General features: G+C 34.0%; 2 protein-coding genes across 2 annotated transcripts in view; one reads left to right on the forward strand and one right to left on the reverse strand.

Moving 5' to 3' along the window:
- Positions 1 to 6,181, reverse strand: part of LOC105199176 (EF-hand domain-containing protein D2 homolog) — a 30,873-nt gene extending 24,692 nt beyond the window's left edge. Inside the window, exon 1 of the mRNA XM_011166147.3 lies at positions 5,786 to 6,181. Coding sequence (XP_011164449.1) covers positions 5,786 to 5,955 — 170 coding nt within the window. The 5' untranslated portion in view covers positions 5,956 to 6,181. The remainder of the gene's footprint in view (positions 1 to 5,785) is intronic.
- A 1,956-nt stretch (positions 6,182 to 8,137) lies between these two features.
- LOC105199175 (pre-mRNA-splicing factor ATP-dependent RNA helicase DHX16) lies at positions 8,138 to 12,981 on the forward strand. The gene is made up of 12 exons (XM_011166146.3): positions 8,138 to 8,626; positions 9,099 to 9,267; positions 9,349 to 9,593; positions 9,674 to 9,876; positions 9,964 to 10,259; positions 10,698 to 11,002; positions 11,064 to 11,221; positions 11,316 to 11,589; positions 11,702 to 12,137; positions 12,206 to 12,311; positions 12,383 to 12,559; positions 12,721 to 12,981. The coding sequence occupies exons 1-12, from the start codon at positions 8,464 to 8,466 to the stop codon at positions 12,850 to 12,852; spliced, it is 2,664 nt and encodes an 887-aa protein (XP_011164448.1). The 5' UTR covers positions 8,138 to 8,463; the 3' UTR covers positions 12,853 to 12,981.
- The last annotated feature ends 6,357 nt before the right edge of the window (positions 12,982 to 19,338 follow it).

The following is a 19,338-nucleotide window of genomic DNA, read 5'->3' on the forward strand; positions in this document are numbered from 1 at the left end:
AAGCATAGTAATTTGTTACGACAGTAATTCCACTTTCATAACATCGATTGTTATCGTTTAGAGTATAAAATTAAAACAAAATAATAAAAAGGGAAAAATATTTTAAAACAAGTAAACAAAAAATAAAAAGTTATAAAAGTTTAAATCTTGCTGAAATGTCACCCTATCTAGTTCATCGAAGGTTAAAGGTATATTTACACATGTAAGAGTAAAAAGTTACATCTTATAAATAAAATTATTTACCAAGTGCCTTGCTGGTCGAACTGGCTAAGACATTCTTCCCAGATAGTTGGGGGATCCAGGTTCAAACCTTGATCGAGATAATATTTTTCGAGATAAATTTTTCACTTTCTTCGAGATGAGGAGATTTTAGAGATGCAAGTTAGCATCGCTATTATTAAATTAATTTTCAATTTAATTCTGTTTCAATTTCAAGAGTTGAAACTGAAAGTAACGGCGCGTAGTTCAAAATGAATTAATATATATAAAACGTTATTACATAGTATGAAGATCTTGCTATGACCGTTTTGGCATATTCTAGTTAAAATTTTTTTTTCTAATAATTGAACAATTTACAAAAATGAATTTATTATTGAAGTTAAGTTTATAAAAAAATATTTACATAATAATTCAACAAATTACGTATAATTTTTGTTAATTCTTTATTATTAAACATGAAAATGTTATTAAAATTTAGTCAAATTTTATTAAAATTTTACAGTAATATAATTAAATTTTTCTAAAAGTATAATGAAATTTTTCAAAGTCCATGTTATCCCACGAATACAATTTTGAAGATAAATTCTAATCGTAAGAGAAAATTTTTTGTGTGTAGACATTAATCGAAAAGCGATACATTTTTCAATGAAGCCATAATCAAGAAATAGATTTACTAATGCTTTGATATGTTATATACGCTGAAGTTCTCGTTTTATACTGCACTCATTACGTAATGCTCCACTTTGCAACCGATTTGATCCTAGATACTGATGCATGATAGACTTTTCCTTTCTGTTTAAATAGCCGCGAGGGAAAAACCTCTTGATAGCGGTACGAGAGTTTCTCTGTTGCCCGCAGCGCGCACGTGCGTATCCTAAGTGCGTGCTGCGATTCGTCATCCGGAAGGACCGATGATTGTTCTGCGTTCATGTCGCGCGCTCGAGAAGTCGTCCTTGTCTTTTCGCCACGAAACCGGTTACCTTTGCAACCTCGGGCCTCGATAAATCGTAGGAGTGCGGCGACATATTTTCTCTGAAATACCTCTTCTCTCTTTCTTTCTTCTCCTCTCTCGTCACGATATCACCGACTCGGAATATTAAATCTTCACCTTCGAGCGAAGGGTCAGGGTCACATTTTTAACCCGAAAAGAAAAAAATCTTTTATCCTTTCATATATTCTTTTTATTTAAAACTTATGCAATGCGCTTGGAATAATAATTTTGAAATCATAAATGCGAGATAAGATTTTCAATTTCTGATACATTTGATTTTATAAATTCACCGCTTAACGATGTATGTGTGTTACATCTCAAAGTATTACTAAGAATTTAAAAATATATTGTTTCATAGATTGTTCTATTTTTATGTTTGAGTATTGCGTAAAATTTGAACATGATTCTTTTATTGACTTAAAAGTTCAAAATTTAATTTTTTGTTTGTTTTTAATTTTCTTATATGAAATTGCGCTTCGTATTATTTATTTGCAAATTTGATAAAGTAACATTACAAGTAAAATCAATTTTATATATATATATGTATATATTAATAAAACTTTAAAATAGGATTTTGCTGCATTTATTTGTAAATTTAATAAAGGAGTATAACGAATTAAATCTATTTTTTACATGTAGTAATAAAACTTTAATTCGTGCAAAAGTTCATTTAGATCCACTTATTCTAAAATTATTTAGTAAAAATTACAGCAGAATAGAGTTAGTTTTAATAGAGTTAGTTTTGATGCATGAGCTGTAGTAGCCACATTTTTTGTTTTCTTCTTTTTCTTATTGTTAGTTGGTTTTAAGGCCAAAATTCTGATATATACAAAAACAAAATTTTTGTCATTTTTATAGGAAAAAAGAAAGAATAAATCTAAAAAGTCGTTTTTAAATTTCGATGAGTTTTATTTGGTAGAACTAAACATCCTTAATTTAGTCTTGGTCATACTTTCTGCTTCTAGATTTCCAATGACCTAATAATAAAGGACGAATGACATTCCTGAGAAATTGACATTCGTTCAGCTACGTACCTACCATGTGCTCGCCATTGCCTGCAACACGTTTTTGAGATTTATTAACGGAGAACGCAAGAAACGGAGACGTAGTTTCCCGAGACGAAGGCAAAGGTGCGCCGAGAAAAAAGGAAATCGCAAGCAGAATCGTGAAGAATTGCACGCTCGGTCATTACGAAACCGCGAACGCCGAGAAATTCGTGACGTGCATTGCTTCGGAAGAAGAAACGCAAGCTGCGCCAAGAGGGCAGACGACCTCGGGGTCCGTGCGAGCCCCATGCCGCGTCTCCCATCGTCACGGTCTCCGATACCTACGCCCTTTGTGTCTCGCAGAGTAGGTAGGTAGAAATTTTGAAGTCAATGTGGTAGCAGGTTTGACAACGGTCGGAGTAGTAGGATAGGTGCTCCGGGTACTCAGGTACCTACGAAGTTATTTGCAAGGATAAACGTGACACGGAGCGACACTCCACTTGAATAAATGACACGTATATAAATCATATACATCGTTTAATGGAGAGACGATACTTGGACTAAGATAAATGGTCCATTATTGGCGATGTCCCAAATACTGGAAGTCCGATCTTAAATACTTTCTCTTAATTAGAGAATTGAAGTTTCAATGAAATATTATAACACTGATTGTGAGTGTGGGAATTCTTAAGAATTGAAATAAAAGCATACATATTTATGTAATAATCTTGATCAAAATTATTAGGCATCACATTTTTTAAATTCTTTTAACTGGGAGGATTTAAACAGAAATTCAAATGTGAATTACTTTTGTTTCAAGAACACTTTAAAATTTAGATATATTTTACATATAATGCCAGTAATCAATTTTAAATAATACAAATTAAAAAAGTTCAAATAAATAAAAAAAGATAAAAGTGCTTTATAATTTTGACTAAGGCTATATAATTTATGAATTTAAAGAAAAATTTCAGATCAAATTTCCAGCATTTGATACACACTGCCAGTAATTGGGTCATTTACCCTATTTGCGTCTTCTACACAGCTATTTATAATTGTGCCATCTAACATCTAAGTGACAGACAGTTTCGTGGGTTCCGTTATCGCAAAAGGTGAGCATGATGCGGTGATGATAGCGCGCAGCAGGATATTGCCCGATTAGCTAGGAAATCTCACAAGAGACGTCGCGTGAAAGTGTCTTTTCCTTGTATATCCTAAATCATTGAACCCGCAAAATGATTCTAATGAAGACGTACTGTGTGCGAGAGAAACCCGTAGACAACAACGTATATTAACGTGATGATATCGCGTGCGGCTTAACGCTCAGCCGCACAAATCGGCTCAGCCGATCACCGATCGTAATAGTATCAAGCTCAATCGAGCTGGTGAAAAGGAAATTCGTACATAATAATTAAATTTCCTTTACGTCGAATGACGTGTTATTAGCAAGGCGAACAACCATTCTACAAATAAAAATGAGTGTGCAATTATATAAGAAAGGCACGTTAGATAAGAAAAATATGTAAAATAGATACTGTCTTGTATATCGCCCCTTTAAATTACACTATATTTTACATATAGAGAGAAATAATTTTACTATTGCAGCAAAATTGTCTTTGTTATTGTATATTTGTAGCGGCAGGAACAAAATTTAGTTGGCACAACTAATTTTAGAAATAATTCGATAAAGCAGAATCTGTTTTATTACTAAAACCTTATAAATGTTACAAAATTTTTTAAATATTATACAAATATTATTAAAAATTAAAATAATATTCCTAAACTATAATTTGATATTTTTAATATAATTTTAATATTATGGGAATATTGTATAATGTTATATGTCCGTTTTTATATAATATTCGTGGAATATTATTTCAATATCCGTGAAATATCATAAAAATATTCTACGAATATTATTATGGTCAAAAATTAATGTAAATTATTATGCATAAAATATTCATAAATTTTATAATTATTCATAAATATTCATAAACTTTATAATTATTTCATTTAAAAGTTATAATCTCCCCGATAATTTACAATATTAACATAAATAATATTATTTACTTTAATATTGTAAATAATATTATTTACTTCTCATATAATATTCATATAATATTAATTAATATTTCAAGAATATTATTTAATATTAAATAATGTAGCGCTAATAAGAAATAGAAAAAAATTGCTGAATATATTTGTCCTTACGATTAGGTTAATTTATTGTTAAAGCAAAAAAATATATTTTTAGCAAATACTTTTGCCATTAAAGCAAAAATACTATTGCTCATATTACTGCTCTTTCATCTCTCTTATCATTTCGTTAAAAAATGAATTTCTTCTTAGAGCAGAATAATTTATAGTTTTAACAAACTTATATCTAACAAATATTAATTAGTAGTCTTTATCTAATCTATTAGCTGTTCACTTAATAGATTTTGCTACAGCGGCATAAAATCTGCTATGCTAGCTAATTATTTCTTCCATGCACTGTTTTTTAAAGAAGTTTATAAATTAATGCTGACATGTTTTTATCACTGAGTAAATCATTGAAACAGGTTGCAAGTGAATGATATTTCTCGATGATATCGGTTAGATGAAATAAATTTGTTCGCAATCATGCAAGCGTTTGATTCAAAAGTGTTTGCCGTCAATAATGTTTCGTCTCAATGATGATAAACCTCGTGACACGAAGGAACATTTATCTCCATCTGATTACACGTGCGTGTCATATTCCAGGCTGACTCGTAAAAATAAACAGCTAGGCTGAGTATGCCTATTAAGTTGATAACACTATGTACGATACATAGCTCAAAAGTTAACAGTCACGTCACAGGTATGTTTAAGCTGGAGGCATTAAATTGCAACTGTATTTCACGTTATAAAAAATTTATATTTGTAAAATTTAATTATATTTAATAAAATTGTTCATTTTTGTAAACATGTATTTAAATTAATTATATTTCTGAATATTTTACGTATAACACAGCTACAAATATTTTTCTTAATTATTGAATTTTAAAGACTGCATTTTGACAAAATGCTGCGTTATAATGTATGTTTAAAACAAAATTTTAAATTCGCAATACTATTACAATATTCGCACAATGCCTATCGGAGAAGGTAAATGAATAAAATATAAATATAAATGAATAAAATATTAAATATGAATAAATATATTAATATATTGTATTATAAATATTAATTTTACTCATTTGAAGAAAAATACTTCCATAATTTGTTTTCAAATTGTATCAAAGTGTTAGAGTTTTCGTGTTACTTATGTTAGTTTTTCACATAATATTTGTGTTGCTTTTCAACATGTTCAAAATTTAAGCAGACCGTTTGAAACGTGCGAGAGATATGTTAAATTTATCACAAATTTTCCAACTATAACAATAAACATATAGCAATAAAAATATATAATCTTAATAATTGTAATTTGATGTCAATCCTTTTAATTTTTTTTTATTCTATTTTGGAATTAAATTATTAAACTCTCGTAGGGCTAAATGCCGCCGCGACGATTAGCTCCTACCATATCTTTTGATCGCTAATAAAAAATGAAGAAAGGGAAGATGCTCACCTGTTGAAGGTCTGCTCGTACTGCTTGATTTCGCGGCGCGACAGCTCGTGGAACTCTGTGTAAACGTTCACGAACTTGTACTGCTTCTTCACCTCCTTGCCCTCCTCGAGTTCGTCGTTGATCCTTTGCCGCCTGCTGAGCAGGCTGCTGAGTTCGGCGTCCGCTGGCATGATCCTCAATCTAAATTCTTGCGAAAGTGAAGGGAATTCGCGTGAAAAAAAGCGCGAATCTCGACGGGACGCTTGCGAGTGCGCGGCACGCGGTTGTCGCGGGTTAACAAGTGCGAATGAGATCTATCAGGGGGCAACGCGAGAAATCCTTTTCCGCAAAAGAACAATCCGCACACCGCGGCGAGACCGCATGTACTGACGCGGCGCCGAGCGTAGGAGCGACTGGTAGCCGGGCGAACACGAGGCAGTGCCGTAGCTTACGTGTCTGTCGTCGGACTTTCGCGCGATTATATTTTACCTTCCGACTTATCTACCATTTCGAAATCGCGATAACGCGATCGATTACGGTTCTTTCGTAACTATTAGAATACGTCGTGTTTTTTCTAACGTTCCGAAAAGTGATGGCCCGTATCTATAATTGTGATACTTAGCACAAGAAGAAGCTTCACATTTTTATTTTACCTTTATCTAGGTATAGATAGTAAACTTCTCGATATTTACTTCCACTTGAGATAATAAAATAAACAATTTGCCTTTTTACTTTTTATGTAAATATAAGTCTCTTATATGTTATCTTTTGCTTTGAAGAGAAGTGTGCGCGAATATTTTCTGTAAAATTAGATTAGTTTATATAACTAATAGTCTTCGGTGTTTTAGATTATGTGCATGGTTATTTAAAAATGATGAAAATTACAAATATCGTTTCGGAGAATTAAACAAGAGAACAAATAATAAAAAAATAATGTATATATAGATAAATAAAAATAATTTTGTTGAAACTTTATCGTTAGCGAGCTTGTTTGACGCTCTTGTTTAACGTCATCTGGTTGTTGCGACACCTGACGCCATCGCGGGTTCAAAATCGATATATCCGCGCGTCTGTTATTCGTATTTTCTCTCGTATATACCTACCTCCCTTTCGTCAAAAGTACGCCAACCGTGAAAATGTATTATTTACAAGTACATTGTCATTATATGCAGTTATGGGCGGTGAATGCAATGCGGAAGATATGACAACGAGGACAGCGCGAGTGCAGTACTATTTCCTTAAAATTAATGTCGATCTAAAACTGATGGTTGTATTGTAGAACTTCCTGTGAATTGTATTATAAAGTCAGCTCAGTATATATCAATTATTAATATAAATGCAAATTGCAAAGTTTCCCTATAAATAATATAAATAAACGTGTGAAGATATATGAAGATATACGAGTTGTATGTATGCATATAATTACACCTTTAGTGCATGTGCGTGTGCAAAAGAGGAGGTGCATATCCGATCGGGCAACCTCCATGTGTTTCAGCAAATGGAGATGGATTAAAATAAATGATTGAACATTTTTAATCAATTTTAATTCATTTGAATCCAAAATTTTGATTCATGCGATGCTATATACAGGAATATAATATTCTTTTTTTATAGATTCTGCGTGATACCTTCATGTCAATTTTTTTCTGTGATTACGTCAATTTTCTGTAATAAATCAATTCTTGGATAAATAAATAAAATATATGTTAATATATAACATCCAAAAATTGATTAATATTTTGCATAATTTGTACAATTGTGTATATTGTATATTTTTATTTATAAAATGCCGACAGATGTGTAATTTGTAAAACTACGTTTTTTACAGTAATCTTGGAAGCAATATATCTATCAATAAGCTGCTAGCATTTAATCTCTCTTTTAATTTCTTAAATAGAAATTAAACTTTTACCTCTAATTTCTGAAATAGGAACTCCCATTTTTTTATTACACGTTTTTATAACTTAGCTTGAGAACTTATCAAATACTGTAATAAAATATTCTTTCATTGATTGAATTATAAGTTTCGAAAGATACTGCCGGCATTAGCATTATCCAAAGTGCATTATCACGTGAAAGTTGCCCAGTTAGATTAGGCTGCGTACAGATAGAGAAGGAAAAAGCGGAACGGAACACTAAAAGGTGCCATTTCATGCAGCAAAGCTTCGCTGGCAAAAATTTCACGCTCCACCCAAATGCACCGACAGCTAAAACTGTCGCCTCCTATTTTTTCATGGAGCGAAGTTTCGCTGACGAAAATCCCCCACTCTACCCCAGTGAGAACTGATGATGAAATCCCTCCACCATATGATTATAGTACAATACACACTTGAACCTTTTTTATCGGCAGTGTCGCAAAATGGATGTGATTTTAGTTCGAGCCAGAATGGATATGTGTCGTTAGTGCGCCAGGAAATTTTAGCGTTATAGGAAAAGGCCGGTATGGCGCCTCTCAAGAGTTTGACTTGTGCTTGGTTGTTCCCAGTTGTTCCTCTCTAACTGGAGTAAGCCGCAAGTTGAACTAGGAATTGGTTTACATTAATAGAGACGAATAAGATTTTAATACTATAAAATCCGATATTTTTTAATTATTTATTATCGTGCAAGTTGTACATCTTTTAATTGTACGCGTGATTTGTTGTTATTCTGCGTTCCAAGATTGGAAGCAAGAAGCGCTGATATAACCTATATCTTCCAAAATGAGCAAGTACAGGCGGGAAGAAACCTCGAGCGAGGATACAGACAGCGAAGAAGAACGTCGCAAAAAGGATATTAAGGAGAGAGATAGTTTTGCCAGTCGTCTCAAGGAAAAAGATGAAAGCAAAAAGCGCAACGTTGCCATGCCTGCTGGTTCTGGAGCTGGTATGTCAAAAGAATGCTTCAAGTACCTGGACTATATGAATAAGATCTACTTCACACTTATTTTTAAAAACTTTATCAAACAGAGAAACACTATTTCAGTGATTAATGCTAAACACTTTTGTTTCAAACGTAATTTTTAAAATAAAGTATGCACCACTATAACTTAATTTCATTTTGGGGGGGCAGACTGACACTTTTCTACTAGATTCTTTCGTTTCATGCAAAAACGCATTGATTGAGTCTAAATTTATTAAAATTGATGCACAAGAGCCTCTTCTGAACAATTACCTAAATTTTAAATTCAATTTAACTCATTTTTTTTTTATTTTTAGAACTAGAAAAAGACAAACCAAGTTAAATTGAGTCTAAAGTTAACTTATACTGTGCTCAAGTGGATTTATTTAATCCAGGTACTTTATAAATGTTATAAACATTTGAAGAAAAGTTAGTTATTGCTTGTCACTGTTTGCAGCTGAAGCAGCAAAGAGACTTAAAATTATGGAGATTGATACAAAAGATAAGCTGATACCCAAATTGAGAACTGAGTCTCGTAGGAAGTACCTGGAGAAACGTAAAGAGGACAAAGTTGCTGAGTTAGAGGCCGATATCCTTGACGATGAATATCTCTTTGATGAAAACATGTAATATCTTGGATAAACTATGTATATTATTAATATTTTTAAGATATAATTGTTGATTTAATAATCCCTTTTATAATACAGGTTAACAGAAAGAGAAAAGCAAGAGAGAGCACATAAGAAGCAGCTACTGCACTTGGCAAAGGAACATGAGAAAGCAAGAGAACTTGAGCGTATGCAGCGCTATCATATGCCCCTTGAAAAGGGTAAGATGGAACCGGAACCAGATACGACAGTGGATAAGGAACCACCACAATCAGAACAGAGCAAATGGGAATCAGATCAAATGTCGTCAGCTGTTTTTCGTTTTGGCGCCAAAGATAGAAAAGGTACATACTGAATTGTTAAAAATACATCATTGTTTATATGATGTCTATTTTTAAAGTAATCTTATAATCTTTTATTACAGCTCAACAAGAATATAATCTTCTCATGGAGGATGAGATGATAGATTTTGTTCAAGTGTTGCATATGCCTGGGTATGAAGATGAGAAACGCAAGGAAAGTCCTCCCGCGCATGTTAAAAGTTTGCAAACGATACAAGAGACGAAAAAGAGTCTGCCTATTTATCCTTTCAAAGGGGATTTAATACGAGCTATCAAAAAACATCAGGTAAGGAAAAGCGGATACCTAGATTATCGATTATAATAAACGATGTTATAAGATACAAAAGATATATATTACATATTTGTATTTCAGGTTTTGATAATAGAGGGTGAAACGGGATCAGGGAAGACGACGCAAATTCCACAATATCTGTACGAATTTGGATTTGCGGACAACGATAAGATTATCGGATGCACACAGCCGCGGCGAGTTGCGGCCATGTCAGTGGCTGCGAGAGTAGCCCACGAAATGGCTGTTAAGCTGGGCAACGAGGTTGGCTACGCTATTCGTTTCGAAGATTGCACATCTCAACGTACTCGTATCAAATATATGACTGATGGTACATTGCATCGAGAGTTTCTCAGTGAACCCGATCTAGCATCTTACAGGTATATTTATGTGCATTAGAATCAAGAAAAGTAATAATAAGACGATATGGTCTCTAGAGGCCGTAGCATCTTATTGTCATTGCAACAATTTTAACTGATTTTACCAAAAAATGCCTTGATAAAAAATATATTTTTTTAATTAAAAATCTATTTTTTAATTTTTAATTTTTTTGACGTCTAATCTTTTATTGATAAGAACCAATATTTTAGTAATTAATGCTGCACACTTCCATTTTAAATGTAATTAAACTGCATAGATTTTGAATTTTCTGATATATTCTTATAACGCGTGGAAAGCGAATATTGCTATATGCGAAAAGCAAATGTGCAACACAATCTACTAGAGGATTAAGGGACTTTTTAGCTTTGCTTTTAATCTCTTAATATACTGATACATTATCATTATATAATAATTATTTTCTATTGTATATATTTCAGCGTAATGATAATCGACGAAGCGCACGAACGTACATTACATACTGATATTTTATTTGGACTGGTGAAAGATATTGCGAGGTTTCGTCCCGATTTGAAGCTGTTAATATCATCAGCTACACTGGATGCTACGAAATTCAGTGAATTCTTTGATGATGCTCCTATATTCAGAATTCCCGGACGTCGTTTTCCCGTTGATATTTATTATACAAAAGCGCCAGAATCAGATTATATTGAAGCATGTGTAGTTTCTATTATCCAAATTCACGTAACGCAGCCGTCGGGTGATATATTAGTATTTTTGACTGGTAAGTGTTTAGGTAGCTAAAATGTTATTGTATGGCATAACAAATGTATTTTTATACACAGGGCAAGAAGAGATCGAGACGTGTCAGGAAATGCTGCAGGAAAGAGTGAGAAGATTAGGGAGTAAATTGGCAGAACTTTTGATTTTACCTGTTTATGCAAATCTACCGAGTGATATGCAGGTAAAAATATTTCAACCGACTCCACCTGGTGCGAGAAAGGTAACGTTCTCTTTTTAAGGAAAATTTTTTCTTTAAACAATTCTTTAAAATCGTGTACAAAATTTAAATATATTAAAAGTAAATCTTTATTTAGGTTGTACTAGCGACTAATATTGCGGAGACTTCATTGACTATAGACAACATAGTATATGTAATAGATCCTGGTTATGCGAAACAGAACAACTTCAATCCACGCACCGGCATGGAAAGTTTGATAGTCGTGCCAATCAGTAAAGCATCCGCGAATCAAAGGGCGGGTCGCGCGGGAAGAGTAGCACCTGGAAAGTGTTTTCGTTTATACACAGCTTGGGCTTATCAGCATGAGCTTGAAGATAACACTGTACCCGAAATTCAACGGATTAATTTGGGTAAGAATCAATGATTTTGTTACGGAGTAAAAAACAATATATTTTGCTGGAATTATATGTTATACGTTTCCTTCAAATTTAATTCAATAAAATATTTCAATGATATTTATAGGTAACGCAGTGCTTACTTTGAAAGCTCTCGGGATCGATGATCTGATGCATTTCGATTTCTTGGATCCTCCACCGCCCGAAACGCTAATCTTGGCGATGGAACAGTTATACGCACTGGGCGCGCTAAATCATCGCGGAGAATTAACTAAACTTGGTCGTAGAATGGCCGAGTTTCCGCTAGATCCGATGATGGCAAAGATGCTGTTAGCAAGCGAGAAGTATCGCTGCTCAGAAGAAGTGGCTACCATCGCGGCCATGCTTTCAGTGAACGGTGCTATTTTTTATCGACCAAAGGATAAAATTATACACGCGGATGCTGCACGCAAGAATTTTCATGTACCCGGCGGTGATCATCTTACTCTTCTCAATGTATATAATCAATGGGCACAGAGCGATTTTAGTACACATTGGTGTTACGAGAATTTCATACAGCACAGGTATATGTTGATAATACATAATGTTAGCAAAGTTTCACCAAATATATTTGTTACGATTTGTGTTTTAGATCTATGAAACGAGCGAGGGACGTTAGAGAACAATTGGTAGGCCTGATGCAGCGTGTAGAAATGGAATTGGTTTCGGGAATTACAGAAACAGTCAATATTAGAAAGGTATGTTAATATCACAATCTGCTTATATGTCATAAAATAATGGAAATATTTTTTTTTTTTTTTTGTTTTAGGCTATTACAGCTGGATATTTCTACCATGTCGCACGCTTGTCGAAGGGAGGTTGTTACAAAACTGCAAAGCATAATCAACAAGTCGCGATACATCCAAATAGTTCCCTGTTTCAGGATCTTCCGCGTTGGCTTCTTTATCACGAACTTGTCCTCACTACCAAGGAATTTATGCGTCAAGTATGTGAATACAAAATAACTGTCTAAATTTAAATTCCGATCGGTTTTGTTATAACATTTAATTAGAACATTATTAATCAATATTAACTACCATTGTTCCGTAAATGTAAAAAGGATTTAAGAATTATGCCATGGAATTCAAATACGTATGTATTGTTTAGGTGACAGAAATTGAAAGCAAATGGCTGCTCGAAGTGGCGCCTCATTATTATAAGCCTAAAGAAGTAGAAGACTCAACGAACAAAAAGATGCCAAAAGTTGCAGGCAGATCACGACCAGATGGAACGAACTAAATATAATTTTGTACTATCTCTTAACTGTGATATTAAATTATATTTTTTGTATATAAATGTTTTTATACAATGTATAAATACAAAAAAAAATAAATACCATTTTCCGATAGGTTTATTACGTTTAATGGATTCAGTTTGTTGCTATCATGTAGCAAAACTTTTTTCATTTTCTGGAATAGATGTAATAAAAATGTGAAATCCACCGCACTCATGATTTTATTACATATATTATTAAATAATTTAGATAATTTTTTATATTTAGGAAAGAGGAAAGTAAAAATAAATATTCAATTATTTCACTCTTAGTCATACCATTTTTCATAAAAGAACATTTTAAGGCTTCTGAAGGTGCGCTCATATGGGATGCGGAACTGTGGAACGTTCATGATTGGTAGCAGTAGAGATGTATTTTCCTATGTCCCATTGAGCGGAAATTGTGGAATGCGCAATTAACGCTGATCAATCGCAAGAGCCTTCTCATAGATCACTCACATGAGATCTGCCGGAATAATGTTTGTCATTGGCTTGCATTGATTGCACATTTACAAGTTCCACTCTGTGGGACATAGGAAACAAACTCATGATCGGAAATCACAAATACACCCTATAACACAACATTATTTAATATTAAATAATATTCCTGAAATATTAGATTTAATATTAAAAAATATATTCTCAAAATATTATTTTAATATTATTTTAATTTTTTAATAATATTCGTATAATATTCTAAGAATATTGTAGCTCTTATAGGGTACAGGGATGCCTGCACACTGATTGTGTATGTGTACCGATTTTAATTTACATTTTCGCTCTTGTTTCAAAAAGATAGACAGATGCATATACAACATAACAACACGGTTATTTATCTGCAATTGCAGCAATGAAATCTGATAAAGTATTTATTGTTATTTGTGGGCTTTTAAAAAAATTAAAACAAAATCATAGTGCATTTTTGATCAACGAAGACTGCGTCAGAAGATTGCAAAATTGTATATTCTGCATACAATTGCAAAAAAAAAGAGAAAATCGCAATCCTGTAGAATAAGAGTACGTATAAAAAAACTTCTTGATTAATGGTACCCACTCCCTGTATATTAATTGGGCGGGAGTGATACGACCAAAACAAAACAATTTGGGAACACAAAAACGTAAATAAGAATACCAAGAAATATACTCGAGTTAAAACTCGGTGAAGAATTCGAGGATTGCATCAGCAATCCTAACAGCGCTTTTTCACTCTATTACAAACACGCTGGTACGCGGCCGACAGGCGAATCATATAAAAAAAAACTTGGATAGGATAGATTTTACAAGAAAATCGAAAGGAAGAAGAGAAGAATAGCCATGTTCACGTTTAGCTAATACGATTTTTCGAGACGCCATACGCCATCTCTACAACGTGAATATACACTACAATGCCATGTATCTACATACATACAGTCGGTCAATACCTCGGAAAGCACGTCAATCGCGTCTGTTGGCACACCTGACAAAAAGATGAGTGCCGAGCGCGCGTACACGAACTTTAAATTTTTCCTAACGGCTTATTGAGGCTGCGTTCCGAAATTCACTGCCAGTACTGAAAATCTATAGTATACGTAACATGAACTATAGATTTTCAGTACTTGCAGTGTATATCGGAACGCAGCCTGAGTCGCAATTTATGCGAGCGCAGGATGAGACAAATGCTGAAATGTGGGGGCGAATAAACAGTAGACACTCGTACAAATAAATTCACTCACCGTTCGCTGATCGCTCCGTCCAGTTCCGTCTCGTAGTCTCAGCCGCCGCTTTCGAAGATTCAAGATCCTCCTCCCGATTCACACTTGGCACAAACGCGCGACACTTGGTTCGTTTTTGGCACTCCCGGTACTCACGTCCGTCGAAAACTCGAGATACGGGATACGGGGCAACGGAGAAGACGCGATTGACCGCGCGATTCCGACCGTCGTCTGAGCGACACGAAGGATTCTCCCGACGATTCGTCTTGATTCATACTTGGCACGAACGCGCGAGCCTTCGTTTCCGGAACTCTCGAAACCCTCCTGGTGCTCACGCGTGTCGGCGGATACTCGGAATAGGAAACAATGAAGAAGCTGCGAAACACGATTGAACGCTACACGACTTCCTACCATACATTCGACACGACGGATGTCGGTACGAACGTCGCCACTTCATTTTCAACAGTCCACGACACTCTCGAAACACTCGGTCGCATCAAACACTCGTACGGAATGACGAGGATACGAGTTGGAATGCGCTGCGACGCGCCGGACCTTCCGCCATGCTCCCTAACCGGACCGACTGCTGGCACTGCGTAGCAGCGGCGGTAGCGGCGGTAGCGGCGCGCAGGCGCGTGGGGGTGATCACGCGCCAGTCACGCAGCTACGCAGTACGCAGTGCCGGCAGTCGGTCGGTTAGGGAGCACGGCGGAAGGTCGCGGTGCGTCGCAGCGCATTTCAACTCGCGTCCTCGTCGTCCCTTTCGAGTTTTTCACGCGAGCGAGTGTTTCGAGAGTTTCGTGGAGTGTCGGAAGTGAAGTAAATTGTCGGGCGTTCGTGCCAACATTCGTCGTCAGTCGGATGCGATGTATTGTGCGAAGTCGTGTCGCGTTTGATCGTGTTTTGCATCTTCTTCGCTGCCTTGTAGCCCGAGTTTCCGGCGCAGAGGGAAGATTATTGCAAGGAGCAAGTGCAAATCTTGCAAAGGTATGTGCTCATACTTATTGCCGTTTCTATTTCTCACTTTATTACTGTCATAGCGCACGACTCTCAGAGACACTATTGTATAATCTAAGATTGTTAACAATTTTTAAATATACCATTTACTGTGTTTAAAAGTATTCTGTTATAAATATTATAAAATACTATAATTTATAATATATTTAACCATAAAAAATATCAATGACATATACATATATGTGTTAATATGAATAAATAAAGTACAATTTTATACAAGTATTTATTCACAGATGTTATATATGTATATATAAATACATATATAACATCTGTGAATAAATAGCAACATAGCAAACATAAAATTAATCCATAAGTTTTTAGTAACAATTAATAACAGTTTCTATAACACTTACTCTGTCTCTCTCTTGTCATTTTTTATTCCTCACTTGCCGTCGAAATCATTTGCGTTTTACGCTTCTATTCGCGTTTATAGAGAAAAATTTTAAACACACAGAATCCTTAGAATAATGCAAATAGTGCTTGAAAAGATTTCGCAAAAAAAAACTTTAAGAAAAAGAGTTCTACGCAGTTGAAAAATTTGTGCTAAATTGAATATTTATCGCATAAGTATCTCATATAATCTACTCAAATTTTTATATAAAATTATAAAATAAATATGTTCGAAAGCAATAGAAATATTATCATAAAACTGTAAAAGAATCAACATAAAGGTACAACATTCTAAATTAGGTTCTTTCCAAGAATTCCAATTTTTGAAAACAAATTATGGAAGCATATTTGTTCAGTGAAAATTAACATTTATTATAATGTGTTGTCACGTATGTACAATGTATTCATTTATTATCTTGAAATTTATTTCTAAAACTATATTATTTTTATAATATAGATACTTGTTCATAGATCATGACTTATTTTATTCATAAATTTTAATACCAAGAATGTTGAATATTAATTTAACACCAAATATTTAAATAATATATCATGTAAAATTAACATTCGCGTTTTAACTTAAATAATAATCTTTTCTGCTATGTATGGTAGTTTTATATATATTTTACATTTAATTATAATTATCTGATTATGATACCTACCTCATTTTTCTAATAAAGAAAAATGATAAAAAAGTAAAGAAATAAATAAAAATGATATAATATCTTTGGAAATTTGGTGAGGAGAGAAATGTATTGTATTATGAGACATAAATATGGGAGTTTTAATTCTTCTTAGATGTTTTTTTATATGGGAGTTGAAAAGATGCTTTATGAGTGATAGAAAAATTAAATTGATAATTGAAAAAGTCGAAAATAAATAGATAAATGGAATAAAATGAAAAACAGAAAATACTTCTGCGACAAATATGTAATAGGACCGCAGGAAACTCCAGGCACCGATATCGCTGGCATTGCAAACACATGTAAAATCATTCAAGCAAGTTTCTCCAAACTTTTCCATGATTTATTTCATTTTATGATTGCAAAGACAAATACACATGAAGCATCGTTGTAAGTACATGTCACATCCATGCTCTCTTTTCATTTCTCATTCTTTCGTATTGCTCTTTCTTACGCTTCCTCTTCTCCTCTCTTTTCTCTCGATGCTTCTGCAAGACTTCAAGTGAACATTACCTGGCATTTATATCAACAAGTTATCGTCTGGATGATTACGTGATCTTATAGACTTAATTCGCTGGATAATATTTATCTTGCTGACTCTACCCCATTTGTTTCATCTCGATGCTTCACCGCGAACGCGCTCTCTCGTCTAAACGTGTTTGTAATTTCATTAACGTCTTTCTGTATCTCCCACACGAGACAATATTTACGGGAAAGCAAACGATCGTGGATACGATTGTTTGTCGATTTACAAGCGTTACTTGATCTGCCCGGTTATCCACTGAACATTTTGCCGCTAATTATATATCGCCGAAGCTTATGTATTTCACATTTCACAAACGCAAATTGCTTCCAATTCAATTTTATTGTGGCATTTTGACAGAACGTTATTAGTAAGTGTTAACCACATCAAACATGGTTTGTTCAGTATATTGAGCGGCGCTACCGTTCTTTTAATGCTATTAGAGCTTCCCGTCTTTTGATTGATATTTAGAACTGCAAAATTAAACGTTTATTAGACAAAAGTTTACTTGTTTATAATCTTTCCCGGTGAATTAATTCTCATAAAAATATTCGTAAAATAATTTTTTATTTTCTTGTTTCTCTTGAGTTATCACGATGCCGATGATTTTTTATATCCTCTAGAAATTGCTGAAAATGTTCGGCGGACAACGCCTTGCTTTTTCTGCTTTTGGAGACATACATACAAAACGAATGTGAAGAAAACTTTGTATTTTATTAGTCATGTCGTGTGAGTAAAACGACGACTAGTGACATAATTAGATAGCGCAAGCGTATCCCCGATATTGCCATCATTTCAGCAACAATGTCGTCAGAAATGAGAAGAATTTATCTACAAATTTCAATTTAAGCAGTTTAAGTTAATAAAAAAAAGTTGCAAATATTTATCGAATAGTAGTAAAAGAAAGTTACTGAATTTAATTTAAAAAATTAAATTTAACTATATGTATCTTTTGTATTTTTATTTTATTTATCACAATTTCCCTCAGTGAGAAAACGTGTATTCGCATTACTTGTATATACTTGAAAATTAGATGAGATAAAGTCTTATCATTTCCGATGAAGAGAATGCTATTGTCGCCGTTTATCACAATCTGTCTAATATTTTATTATAATTAATCTAGAGCTATGTTTACTTCTAATTGTAAGTAGCGAGCGCCTAGTAAGTTGACTCGTAAGTTGACGTAGAAACGAAATGAATGCACGTGCACGTTGTATTCGGCATTTCGAAGTAGACATTACGAAAGAAAGGTGCCGCTTTTCAATTCCTATTCATTTAAAACGCGAACGTAGATCCCGATCAGTCGTTGCTCTGTATAAATTAAACATCATCCGTCGTATTATGTAGTGATATCAGTAGTATTGGATGTTACCCTACTACTAAGAAATTCAAAGGCTTACGTTCGCCTATAAGACGCAGAATCGAATGGTAAGGCTAAAGTTACACTTCCAGGTAGCATGTAATTTTGCCTTTAGACAGAGATTTTATGCAAAATCATTTTGTTTTTATTCTAACATTGCGTCCACGGTGTAAGCTTAGATAGCGACATTTTACTTGTGACGTCTCACGATTCTCTCCCTCATATTAACGCTTATTATATTTATCAATTGTCTGTCGTTTACAATTACCTATTTTACATTAAGCGTAATTCGTGAAAATAATTCTGTAACACCATTAAAGGAAATATATTTGCGACCTTTCTATTCAATTCTGTTGCTCGTATTGGATACCTTATTTAGTTTATTTATTAAAAAACTCCGTACGAGAAAAGTTGCGTAAGCAAATCTTCGTAAGGCGGCGAAAAATCTTTTGCGCGCTTGAGAAATTTCCCAAAGAGAAATACTTCTAACTTGGAACCAAGTTGAGGAAAGCGTAAGGTGTATCTAGCACGAGTCGAGCTTGAGGTTGCGTTCTTATTCAAAGGTGGGAGTTTTATACACGATAACGACAGGATCGACGGGAGTCCATCTCCCGCCACGTACCTATTCGTAACGTATTCGCTCCGTCGCGTTTTCAATTAATGTACACTCAGACTTGTCATTACGTACATACTTTTGGAGATCCAAGATTGAAAACTTTTATACATAGCTATTTTAACAGTAATGCTCGGAGGTAATACTCGCACTAAAAGAAAAAGTGTTTAATTTTA

Source organism: Solenopsis invicta, chromosome 9 (assembly GCF_016802725.1).
Source record: "Solenopsis invicta isolate M01_SB chromosome 9, UNIL_Sinv_3.0, whole genome shotgun sequence".
In the NCBI taxonomy this organism is placed as follows: Eukaryota; Metazoa; Arthropoda; class Insecta; order Hymenoptera; family Formicidae; genus Solenopsis; species Solenopsis invicta.